We start from the raw sequence: 13,020 nt of genomic DNA on the forward strand, positions 1-13,020 counted from the left end.
GATTTACACTCAATGTTTACAAAATAGAAAAGAGGTCACATTCTTTTGGGTTCCGAGTCATATAGGTATTGAAGGTAACGAGAAAGCGGATCGAGAAGCGAAGTTAGCCTTAGAACAAAGAATAGACACCAGTATAGCATTGGACTATAAAGAAATGAAGAAAATTTTAAACAATAAAATAATAATTAAATGGCAATACGAATGGGGGAAGATTAGGGAAAACAAATTACGAGAAGTAAAAGACTCGGTCATCCCGTACAAAACTAGAGGCAAGACTCGGAGAGAAAATGTAGTCCTTACTAGAATACGTATCGGTCATACGGTCCTAACTCACAAACATCTATTCGAACGAATGGCAGCACCAATGTGCCAGTGATGTAACGAATTGCTCACTGTTAAACACTTATTAGTTGAATGTATAAGTTTAGACGAAGAAAGGAAAAAAGTAGGATTGCCGATAAGTTTGAGGGAGATTTTAGCAGATGATGAAGAAAGAATTGAATCAGTTATATGTTATCTGAAAAATATCAATGTATACAATAGTTTATAGAAGGTTCCACCATACACAAGACCTGAATGACAATAAAGTTAAAGGGTCTATAATAAAAAAAAAAAAAAATTTTTTTGAAGGTTATGCTTCCGGAAACATTTCCAGAACCACCTACTGCCATGACCACTCTTGGGTAGGTTCCAGGTACTCCGGGGGATGTGGCTAGTTCAAAACATGTCCGGAATTACATCAATATGGGTATCGAATATCAAGATTTTAGAAGGTGAAGCTTCAGGAAGCATTTACAGAGCAACTAATTTCTATGACCACTGTATATCAATATTGATATAGTTCCAGACATATTCCTAACTGACCACTGGACCACCTGGAACCTAGTATACAGTAGTCATAAAAATTAGTTGCTCTGTAAATGCTTTCAGAAGCATCACCTTCAAAAATCTTGATGTTTAATACTATTTTCAATACAATATTTATGTATTCACGGACATGTTTTGAATTTGACATTGTTTTGGCCACATCCCTTGAGGCACCTCAAACCTACCCTAGAGTGGTCATAGCAGCCGGTAGTGAGGAAAATGCTTCGGGAAGCATCACCTCTGAAAATCTTGAAGTTTGATGCTCATATTGATGTGGTTCAAGATATGTTCCTGATTGGCCACTTCCCCCAGGGCACCTGGAACCTACTATGAAGTGGTCAGTGCATCTAATGGTTCTGAATATGCTGCAGGAAGCATCATTCTGAAGTTTGCCCACTTGGATATAGCTCCAGATAATATATACATGATTAGAAGAACAAACATGATTGACCGAAAATATGGAACCTTTTACGGAAATGGTCATATATCTGAAGATTTTCAACGAACCTTAATGCGTCCGGCGGCATTCGAGGAAAATTGTAAAAATCTAATCAACTCCACACCGTGCAAATATACAAGCGACAAGAAAAATGCCATTTTGACATGACCTCGGAAAATCCGGAACACCTCCGGGGTCAGGTGGCATATATGCATGGATGGATAGTTTCCTGAAACTAGACCAAATTTGCCGTCGATTGCTATTGGTTGCATCCAATTTCATCAATTTTTCATAAAGTTATAAGCATTCGAAATTGTGCAAAATTTTGCCTATCTCAATCATTTTGCCTATCCCCTGTATTTGTAAATAAGAAAAATCAGACAATAAAGATAGACATAGATATTTCGTGTCGATGAAAAAGTATGTGAACAGTTCAAAAACGTCACTTAATAGTGTCTCCATAGTATTAAAAATGTATCCATCAATCAAATTCAGAATGATTATTAAATTGATCTACTAGAGTGGTTTTTGGCATCGTAGCTGCAAGCATTTCATCAGGAATATTCCCTTCTTTTACAAATAATACTTTCGCGTTCGGAGTTTGAAATAGTAGTTTACGGAACAAGTTGCAGAATGATGATTTTACAGCACATGTCGTAAATTTAATAAGGATAATTATGACGAGTGCTGTAAAAATCGAGTTCTGCAACGAGTTGCAACGTACAACGTGCAACGTACAACATTTTTTGCAACTTCGTAGAAGATCACTTGAAGGTAACAGATACTTTTTCGGAATGCGTTCACCATTATTTTACAATTTCTGAAAAAAATGTTGTGTAATGAGAATGCGTTGCGTAATGAATCATAACAGCACTGGTTTAAGTGACAACTTTTGCACTCTTCCAGTGCAAAACGATATGCAACCACAGCTCTATCTGACCAACCCTCTCTAAAACGCACATTCGTTCGTTCCGAGCAAGCAACGCGGAAAATTTATTGTGATCTTAATTTAGTGCCCTTTCACCATCATCGTCATCGTGTGCCATTTGGCAACTTGTGCCAAATTCGCCACTTGCTCCAATAAACCGGAATCCTATAGGATGTGAAACAATGAGCATTACTTTGCCGGTTGAGTTTTCACTCCGAAGAAAGTCCGGAAAACTGTTGGCCCAGCTCCAAAGGTTGCCACAATGCTTCCGAGGTGAGGCGCTGCCATTCACTCATGGTGGGGTTATATTGGGGTATGGAGTAAATCGGACTACATATAAAGGTTTTTTTTTGTGTTCCGCTCGTGCAAACTATGATTATAGCACCGGAGAGTATTTTTGGTATCGATATGGTTGAAAGTTTTCAAACAGATTTGAAAAACCGTTAAGTCATGATAGTCTCTGGAAAATTCATGTAAACAGCATTTGCTCTCAAAACACCCAGGCGTTTATGCAGTTGAAAATTGAGCAAGCCTCGAGAAAACGTTTTTTTTTTTTATTGCAATCAGATTTTTTACTCACATGTCCCTCTGTGTCCTATATTGTGGCCATTGATGTTACTCGAAAGTGTAAGTTCATCATTTGTTTGTGTTGTGTTTTTCCATGCGTTGCTTATTTTAGTGGATCCATGTAGACAGTACATTTTGCTGTTCAAGCATATAACTTGCTTACTTTTATTGCCAACTTTGCATCGCCAGAACCATATATTAACTATGAAGGCACACTACTTAAATGTAGGTTTAAACCGAATGCGAGAATAGTTATGAGTATCGAAATACGAGTGTTTCCATGATGATAGTGTTAAATGGATTGTTTCTTCATAGAATATTTAATCAAATATGTTGATGTACGTTGTTTTATGGTTGTTTTTCGATATTGTAGCAATGTTTATCAACACGAAGATAGTTATCCAAAAATTGCAATGCAAAGCCTAGAAAATCTTCATGCATGTGGTGAGCATTCATTGTCATATTCTGTTCAAATTGTGATAAACAATTGTTGCGGAATTATTTTGTTGCGACAAGAAATGGAGAGGACAATGTCTCTGTTACTGCTAGTTGGTTGAGAGTTGATTCACTGCTCCCACTACATTTTCAATTTTCTTGCACAATTGAAGTCTTTATAGCATTCACCAAATCAGAAAAGCAAATTTATGTGATCGGAACAAAATGAGAAAAGGGCGGTGGGAAGTTAGTAACTGGTATCGTCTCAAATGAAGGGATAATTGTACACAAATCATACAGTCTGAATTCATAAAATTTCGATTCCAAATTCGTTCTCTAGCATTGCAGAATTCATTTCATATCCAAATACTTAGATCTACTTCAACATTTGCCGACGAACCAAATCGTATATGCAATTCTCAAAATATTAAAAAAAGTATGAACAACTTTTAATTTCAATGCAAATATGAGTCAGGAAACATGCTGTATAAACTTGACTCATGCTTAGTGCTAGAATGAATACGGCATCTATACATTCTACACTTCGGCAGCACTTGAATAATTTCCATTCACGGGAACTAGCTTGCAGGAGCTTGGTGGAGGACCAATAATTTTACATTTTACATTTTCCCATTCCAGATCAAATCGACAATCACAAAACTGCAGGCTGTGGTTTGCTCCGACGGAAGGTTTCGCGTGATGCGAGAGGCACTGCATCGTTGTGATCCACCCTGCATTCCGTACCTGGGCATGTATCTAACGGACCTCTCGTTCATCGAGGAGGGAACGCCGGACTTTACACCGGACCGTTTGCTGAATTTTTCCAAAATGCGAATGGTAGGTACAACTACTAGTACGTATGTATGAAAAAAAAAACACACACCATCGATGGTCTGATTTATGAAGATTGATATGGCGGTAGCTGCGCTGCAAAAACTCAACACGAGTCTAGTACTTAGCTGCCGTTAGAATCGGAGCTTTGCATTCATGTAGTCATAACTCGTCGGTACACTGAAATCTCCATTTACGGATCCTTCTATCTACGTAAATTGTACATATTATATGAATAAATAACATTGAACCTTGTAGAATCAGAGCTGCCCAACGTACGGCCCGCGGGCCGCATCCGGCCCGCAACGTCATTTTATGCGGCCCGCGAAGAGTTTGAAGACTCTTCTTAAATCTGGCCCGCAGGCTGCTCTACTGATTTGAAGTAAGAACATACCAAGAATCATTATTGAAAATTTCGTTTTAATTTTACGCTAGTATGATGGTTCAATTTGTTTTTAAATTTTCTAAATTTACTTGATATCATTAATGATTCGAATGATGTATTGTCATATTTTGCTTACACTCAGTGAATCAAATGGCGATCGAAACAAACGCAAAATAATCAATAAACCTAGCACACTCACATTGTTTGCCCCAAATTTTGCGGGTTGGGATATAGAAAAATTGTCATGGCCAACACAAAGTGCAACATTGTTGCAATTTTTTCAATTCAAGATTAAATAGCTTTTTAAATAATAGAAAATTTGGTAGTACTCTTTTTTTTTAAGTTGATAAGCGATAAAATTATTCTACGTATAAATCAAGGAGGCAAGAATCAATTTGAGGCTCATAATGAGAAATCATACTTTTTAATAACCGCAATAATTGAATTAAGATTTTAACAACACTACAGCATATATTCCATGACTTTCTTCAATATATGATAGTAGAGACTGAAATTCAATCAATCTTAAATAAAATATGATGGGAAAAGGCTAAATTAAATCGAGCAGAATACTACAGCAAAGGCTTGACTTCTACAAAATCACACACACTTTTTTTTCTTCATTAGTATCATTCCAAACATTACATTAATTTCTTATATCTTGGTGTTCTGTGTTATTAGACAACACTATAATCCTATTTTGGTAAAACAAATTTAATAATCTTACACACTAATTTTACAGAAAACTTAGGTAGAATTCCCACCAAATCATTAGCAAATTTTTCCAAAAACTTCTGAACCAATTTTTCACAAAATTCTGAGCAGTGTTTCCACTTAACCTTGTGTGGATTTCTGAACATATTCTTAACAAGATTCATATGCAATCTTGGAGAAATATCTCGCAGATTCCATAACAGGATTTTAGAATGGATATTCTCAGGGCATAATCTGCTTTGGATTTTTGCCAAATGTCAGGTTTTCTTACACATCCCCAGGCATGATACTTAAATAACGATGGGTGAAATTGTGACAAAATTCTGAGTAGGATTTTTATAACATCTTATATAAAATTAAGTTCAGGATTTTCAACGATTCCTCTACTAAATACTGACATAATCTTGAAAACAACTCTAGATCATTCAAGAAAACTGAGTGAAAAAAATGTTAGAAATGTTTTGGCCCGCTAAGCAATATTATTGCTGAAATGTGGCCCGCGGCTCAAAAAGGTTGGGCAGGCCTGTTGTAGAACATCTAAGAGGTAACCGTATGCATTGTTGATGACCTAAGATATGTTTTCATGAACTCACGAGCTCTTCGGAGTAACAGTTTTCATTTCATTTATTTAGTTGACATCTAAACAGATAACACTGCATCAACAATTTCACGCCAAAATACTCGGTTCGAGGCCGTATCTCTCCATCCTCGGTTCAGCCCTACGCTCGCGAAATCGATACGCACATGATCCGCCCATGCTTTGGCCACCTTCTGGATACTGGGTTCACCGTAGATTTGTACGAGCTGGTGGTTCATCCTTCGCCGCCACACACCATTTTTCTGAACCCCACTGAAGATCGTCCTCAGCCAGTGTTGATAGACTCGCACTCAAATGTCAATCAAAACGCTCTCCCGAGAGAGCAAACTCATTAGAGATCTTTTTGACTTCTGAGTTGCGTGATTGACAACTCACGCTTGAAAAATCTCAAGCGTGAGTTGTGAGAAATTGAGTTTTTCACAACACTGTCCTCAGCACCAGGCCTTTGAAGACTTCAAGTGCCTCCAGGTCCTCTGCTGGAGCATCGTCCACGTTTCATGCCCGTAGATGACAGTCGGTTTTATGAGCGTTTCGTACATGGTAGGGAGACTTACGGTTTCGGCACCATGCGACTATTATCGGCAACCAAATTTCAAACACCAAATATACAGTATTTTTCTATCAAAACACATCAGTGGAAACATTCAGATGATTCTTTGCTCTGCCCGCTTCCCGCTGGCGAGATTTCCGAGACTAAACAAACGATATCGCCGGAGATGTCATCAATTCAAATGAGCACGCCACCAAATGGGACTGATTTGGAGCTGCCGAAGAGATTCACCAGCAGTTGTTATGGGAAAGTTGCCGAAAAGATTGAGGCTGCCGACAATAGTCACACTGACAAGGGATGTTCGCAGCGTTGTAAATACGTTTCCAAAAGCATTTTTACAAGTCTGTCCGTGTGAACCGATAGAGGATTGAGTAACGCTTAAATGTAAATAGACAAACACGGAATTTTTCTGCTGATGTCCGAGAAAATTACAAAAGAAGCACGGCATCGGCTTAAGCTGCCGAGAATACGTAAGTTCCCCTATATTTGGTATGGAGATGAATCTTTTTTACCTTTTTTGACAAGCCGCTGCTTGTAGAGGCCCGACTTTTACCGATCATCTCTCACGGATAACATTGTTAACAGCCGTCAGGAACAATCTAAGGTAGATGCACTCGTCGACTACCTCAAGCGTATCGCCGTCTATCACAACACTGCTTTCTAGTCGAGCCCTGTCGCACTCAGCTCCACCTACTAGCATGTAATTTGTCTTAGACGCATTCACCATCAAATAAACTTTGGCAGACAAATAATCGTTCCATAAAAAAATATAAAATTTCCATAAAAAATGCAAAATTTGCCAGTAAAGAAACGAGGGTAAAATCAACAGAAAAGTTAAAAATTTCCATAAAAAAATAAAGAAGTGCATAGAAAAAACAAAATTTTCCATAAATAAAAAAATTTTGAGCAATAAATAGATTCAAAAGTGCAGTAGAATCGACAATAATCTCACTAAAAAATATCGAATTTTCCATTTAAAAACTTCCAAATGTCCCTATTTTCTTCACAAAAAGCAAGAAATAATTATAAATCCTCCACAAAAAAAAGCTAAAATTTGCAATAAATAAATAATAATTCACCCACAATAAATCAAAAATTTCCATTCAAAAAATCAAAGATAGCAATAGCAGTAAATGCAAAGTTGCAATAAACAAACCCAACTGAGCAATTCAAAATGACAATCAATACATGAAAATGTTGTAGAAAATTCCAATATTTAAGTAAAATTTTCCATTAAAATTACGTAATTTTACAATAATGAGTAATAATGTGTATAATGGATTTCATAAATTTTCAGTCAAACTGAAGCATTGTTTTCACAATTGGAGCTAGTTAGTCGTCGTACATACAGTATTGGACAAAACATTTGCAACTTTTTCGATTTTCCATACAAAATGACCAACTTTGATAAACTATATCTCAGTTATTTATGATCTGATTTGACTGAAATTTTCTCAGAATATCAGACATAACTTGAACTTTAACATATATTTTTGATTGATTTTTCCAATCACAAGTTGAAAAGCAGTAACGGTTATACTAAAGTGAATTTTTTGACGATTTTTCATAATTGACATAACTTAACATATTGAAGGAATAGCTTCATCGTATGTTCAGCAAAATTGTAGATTTTGACGAGATGAATAAGTTTGCTGAAGACAGTTTTTGAGTAAGGCTATCAGATTTTGAGATAAAAAGTTTTGAATTTTTCGTCGAAAATTACACTTTAGTCAAATCGTTATTACTTATAAACTCGTGATTGGATAAATTATTCAAAAATATATGTTAAAATTCAAGTTACATCTGATGTTCTGTAAAAGTTTCATTCGAATCGGTCCATAAATAACTGAGATCTTACTTACCAAAGTTGGTCATTTTGTATGGAAAATCGAAAATGTTTTGTCCAATACTGTATGTAGATGTAGAAATTGCATTTTAGAGTTCGATAATTAATTACGTAAGAATTTAGGGGAGGGGAGAGTGGGGAGATTGACCGGGTTTGAAAAAATATTTCTTGCCATATAGATAAAATCAATGTTTCATACAAAAAATCATACATGGAGGGGAGGCGAGGTATCGAAAAATCACAAAAAAAGGTTTTTTAATACACCCCATCGTTAGGCGCTACAATTTTACTTATTTCGGCAAAGTTGAAATGAAACATGGAACATGGAATATCTACTCTTCCAATATTAGGAACACTTATGTCACTGCTTGGGTTATGTCCAACTACATTGATGGTAGAAGCTTATGCTCTCATGCCCAACCAGCCAGGGAACTGGTGTTTACAAACTAAGCATCAGTAAAGTAACTGCCCACAGCAGTTGCAGAAATATGTATACTTCGATTAATGAGTTTTTTCCTAAATATTTTTTTTTATTTGCATACGAACATAACGCTTTTTAAAGTATTTTTTAATAGGTTCATTTTTAGATCTAGTGGGTTGTCTCAGTACTACAAATATGGTTAAGCATGCTGTAACGCTACTTTTGTACCTCATCACCCACTTCATGTTTCATTTCAACTTTGCCGAAATAATTAAAATTGTAGCGCCTAACGATGGGGTGTATTAAAAAACATTTTTTTGAGATTTTTCGAAACCTCGCCTCCCCTCCATGTATGATTTTTTGTATGAAACATTAATTTTTTCTATATGGCAAGAAATCTTTTTTTCAAACCCGGCCAATCTCCCCACTCTCCCCTCCCCTAAATTCTTACGTAATTAATTATCGAACTCTAAAATGCAATTACTACATCTACATACGACGACTAATTAGCTCCAATTGTGAAAACAATGCTTCAGTTTGACTGAAAATTTATGAAATCCATTACACATCATTATTGGAAAATTACGTTATTTTTATGGAAAGTTTTACTTAAATATTGGAATTTTCTACAACATTTTCATGTATTGATTGTCATTTTGAATTGCTCAGTTGGGTTTGTTTATTGCAACTTTGCATTTACTGCTATTGCTATCTTGGATTTTTTGAATGGAAATTTTTGATTTATTGTGGGCGAATAATTATTTATTTATTGCAAATTTTGGCTTTTTTTGTGGAAAATTTATAATTATTTCTTGCTTTTTGTGAAGAAAATAGGGACATTTTGAGGTTTTTAAATGGAAAATTCGACATTTTTTAGTGAGATTATTGTCGATTCTACTGCACTTTTGAATCTATTTATTGCTCAAAATTTTTTTATTTGTGGAAAATTTTGTTTTTTCTATGCACTTTTTTATTTATTTATGGAAATTTTTAACTTTTCTGTTGATTTTACCCTTGTTCCTTTACTGGCAAATTTTGCATTTTTTATGGAAATTTTATATTTTTTATGGAACGTTAATATTTTAGCCAATAAACTTTTGCTGCCTCGCGTTTCAGGCGGGTGTACAGGTCTGCCACCTTTTCAAATGTTCGGCCGACAATGTCCATATCAACCGAGAAGCAAACAAATTGATTGGATCTCGTATAAATCGTAACTCGGCTGTTGAGCCCGGCTCTCCGCATAACACCTTCTAGCACAATATTGAACAACAGGGACGAAAGTCCATCACCTTGTCGTAGTCCCCGGCGAGATCCAAACGAACTGGAATGTTCGCCTGAAACCTTCACACAATTTTGAACACCTTCCATCGTCGCTCTTATCAGTCTCGTGAGCTTCCCGGAAAAGCTGTTCTCGACAATGATTTTCCATAGCTCCGATACTATCGTATGCCGCCTTAAAATCGATGAAATGGTGATGTGTTGGGACCTGGTATTCACGACGTTTTTGGAAGATTTGCCGAGCAGCTAAGATCTGGTTCGTTATCGATCGGCTGTCCACGAAACCGACTTGATCACTTCCCATGTACTCGTTTACTATAGGTGACAAACGACGGAAGATGATCTGGGACAATACTTTGTAGGCCGCATTTAGAATGGTGATCGCTCGAAAGTTCTCACAATCTAACTTGCTGCCCTTCTTGTAGGTGGGTCATATTACCCTTCCCTTCTACTCCTCCGGTAGCTGTTCTGTTTCCCAGATTGTGCCTATCAGCCGGTGCAGACAAATGGCCAGCCTCTCCGGACCCATCTTTATGAGTTCAGCTCCGATATCATCCTTACCAGCAACTTCATTATTCTTTAGCTGGTGAATGGCATCCTTAACCTCACTCAAAGTGGGGGCTGGTTGGTTTCCATCTTCCGCAGTAATGACGAAGGCATTTCCTTCGTTGTCCCGTCTTTCATTGCCTGTGCTCTCAGCGCCACTCAGGTGTTCGTCGAAGTGCTGCTTGCTCCTTTCGATCACCTCACGCTCATCCGTCAAAATGCTCCCATACTTATCCCTGCACATCTCGGATCGCGGTACGAAGACTTTGCAGGGAGTTTTTGATAGAACTTACATGTTTCTTGAGACCGACACAGGCGGCGTTCCACGTTCTGCAGGGTTCCTTGCTGCAGCATGACCGCCCGCGCTATAGTTTTGTTCTCCAGAATCTACCTACATACCTCGTTGAATCAATCATTCTGTCGACTCCGTCCCATGTACCCGACGTGCTCTCAGCTGCATCGTTAATGGCTGCTTTCAATGTTCTCTAGCAGTCCTCAAGAGGGGCTTCATCCAGCTCACCCTCTTCCGGTAATGCAGCTAAAGATCACTTGTTATGCAGCCCACAGACTCTTTGACCAACATTGACTCCGCTCCCAGCTTGATGCTGTTTTTGACCGTGTGTGATGCTGCTTGACGAACCAATTTGACAGTTTGTGAAACCGATTTGTCGGTTGACGAATCGGTCTGCCAAAATCAAATGAGTTTAATTTTGGACCAACCACAGGTGGGCGAAGCCAAAAAGGTTTGACGAACTTATCGTACTGTCTGCAGGGATGTTGCACGATCATCTACATCAGCAAGTCAAATTGAAGCCTCGACGTCTCATGAACTGGTGATGCAAGTCAAAAAGCATGAATTTACGCATCGTCTTCGCCATGGTTTTATAAGGAAATCCTCCAGAGAATGTTCCAGGAATTATTTCAAGGATACAATCAGGTATTTCACCAGGAATTCCGTCAGTTAGTACTGCAGGAATTTCTTCAGAAATTTTATAAAAAATATATCATGGATCTTATCGGTAGTTCCTTCATGATTCCACCAGGTGTTCCTCAAAAACTTTAATCAAGATTTTCTACAGAGATTAAAACATATTTTTTCTAAAAATTCCTTTAACATTCCTTCTGAAAGTTCACCTGGAATTCCTTACGGGATTCCATCTGGAGTTCCTCAAGGGATTCCATCCGGAGTTCTCCTGGGGATTCTTTAAAAATTTCTTCCAGGGATTCCATCAGGAGAACTTTAGAAGCTTCCTTAAGAATGTATTGTGAGGATTCCACCTGATATTCCTACAGAGATTGCACCAGGAACTCCATCAAAATTTCCTCCAAGGATTCCAGCACTTAATCCTCTAGTGATCAGGAGTTATTCTAGGGAATTTAACATGAGTTCGTCTAAGAATTCTATCAAGAGTACTTCCTAAAGATTCAATAATGAATTCCTGGATTTCTAGGTTTTTATCAGGAGTCTCTCAAGGGGTTTGCCAAGAGTTTCTCTAGGGATTCCATCAGAAGATCCTCTATGGATTCCATTGGAAGTTCCTCTATGTATTCAATTGGATATTTATTAAAAGATTCCACCAGAAAATATTCTAGAGATGCAATCAAGAGTTCTTCTGGAGATTTCATCAGATGTTGTTCTAGGGGTTCCATCAGGAATTCCTTCAGAGATTTTATTAGAAGTTCTTTCAGAGATTTCACCTGGAACTCATCCAGGGATTCCATCCAGTTCCTCTAGCAATTCCATCAGAAGTTCCTCGAAGGATTCCATCAGGAGTTATTTCAGAGATTTTACCTGGAATTCCTCCAGGGATTCTATCAGAAGTTCCGCTAGGGATTTAATAAGGAGTTCTTCCAGGAATTTCATCAAGAGTTCCTCCAATGATTTCGTCAGGAGTTCCTTGAAGAATATTATCAGGATTTCTCCAAGTATTCCATCATAAGTTCCCCTGCGTCTTTCAAAAGGAGGTCTTGTTGGGATTTCATCAGAAGTTCCTTCATAGATTACACCTTGAATTCCTACAGCGGTTTATTCAGAAGTTTCCTTGGGGATTCCATCAGGTGTTCCTTCGGAGATTGCTCCTGGAATTCCTCTAGAGATTATATCAGGGGTTCCTTAAAAAATCCCATCAGGACTGCCTCTTGGGATTTTATAATGAGTTCCGCCAGGCATTTTATCAAGAATCCCTCCAGGAATTCCAGCAGGAGTTCCTAGAGTTGACAGCCTATACTCGTAACCGTCGGACGCGTTTTGAATATCTCCCGTGCTTCATATCAGCAAAATGAGTGGTGTTCGCAAAATCACTTTGGTAATTGATTTTAGTGTCGTTCCTGCGCGACTTGAGGTTCGAAAAGTCGAACAATTTTTGGAACACGAAATCAAACTAAATCTATCCGATGTGAAAAGTATTCATCTACACAACACGCGTAACTGTGTATACATCGAGATGGTGGACAACAGTACAGCGCTGCGCTATGAAAAAGCGCACAATATCAAACGCGTTATTGTCTATAAAGATAAACAGTTTTAAAATACCGGTATATGTGGACAGCGAGGCAGTGACTGTGAGAGTGCATGACCTGCCCCCATCCGACCCTCATGTGACTATCGGTGACTT

At 37.7% G+C, this 13,020-nt stretch overlaps 1 protein-coding gene across 6 annotated transcripts in view; it reads left to right on the forward strand.

Annotated features, from left to right (window-relative positions):
• The window catches only part of LOC5574550 (ras-specific guanine nucleotide-releasing factor 2), a 714,561-nt gene that overhangs the window by 279,874 nt on the left and 421,667 nt on the right, over nt 1–13,020 (forward strand). For all 6 annotated transcript variants that reach the window (XM_021850760.1, XM_021850761.1, XM_021850764.1 and 3 more), the window contains one exon: nt 3,876–4,073. In XM_021850760.1, coding sequence (XP_021706452.1) covers nt 3,876–4,073 — 198 coding nt within the window. The remainder of the gene's footprint in view (nt 1–3,875; nt 4,074–13,020) is intronic.

Source organism: Aedes aegypti, chromosome 3, assembly GCF_002204515.2.
Source record: "Aedes aegypti strain LVP_AGWG chromosome 3, AaegL5.0 Primary Assembly, whole genome shotgun sequence".
Classification (NCBI taxonomy): Eukaryota; Metazoa; Arthropoda; class Insecta; order Diptera; family Culicidae; genus Aedes; species Aedes aegypti.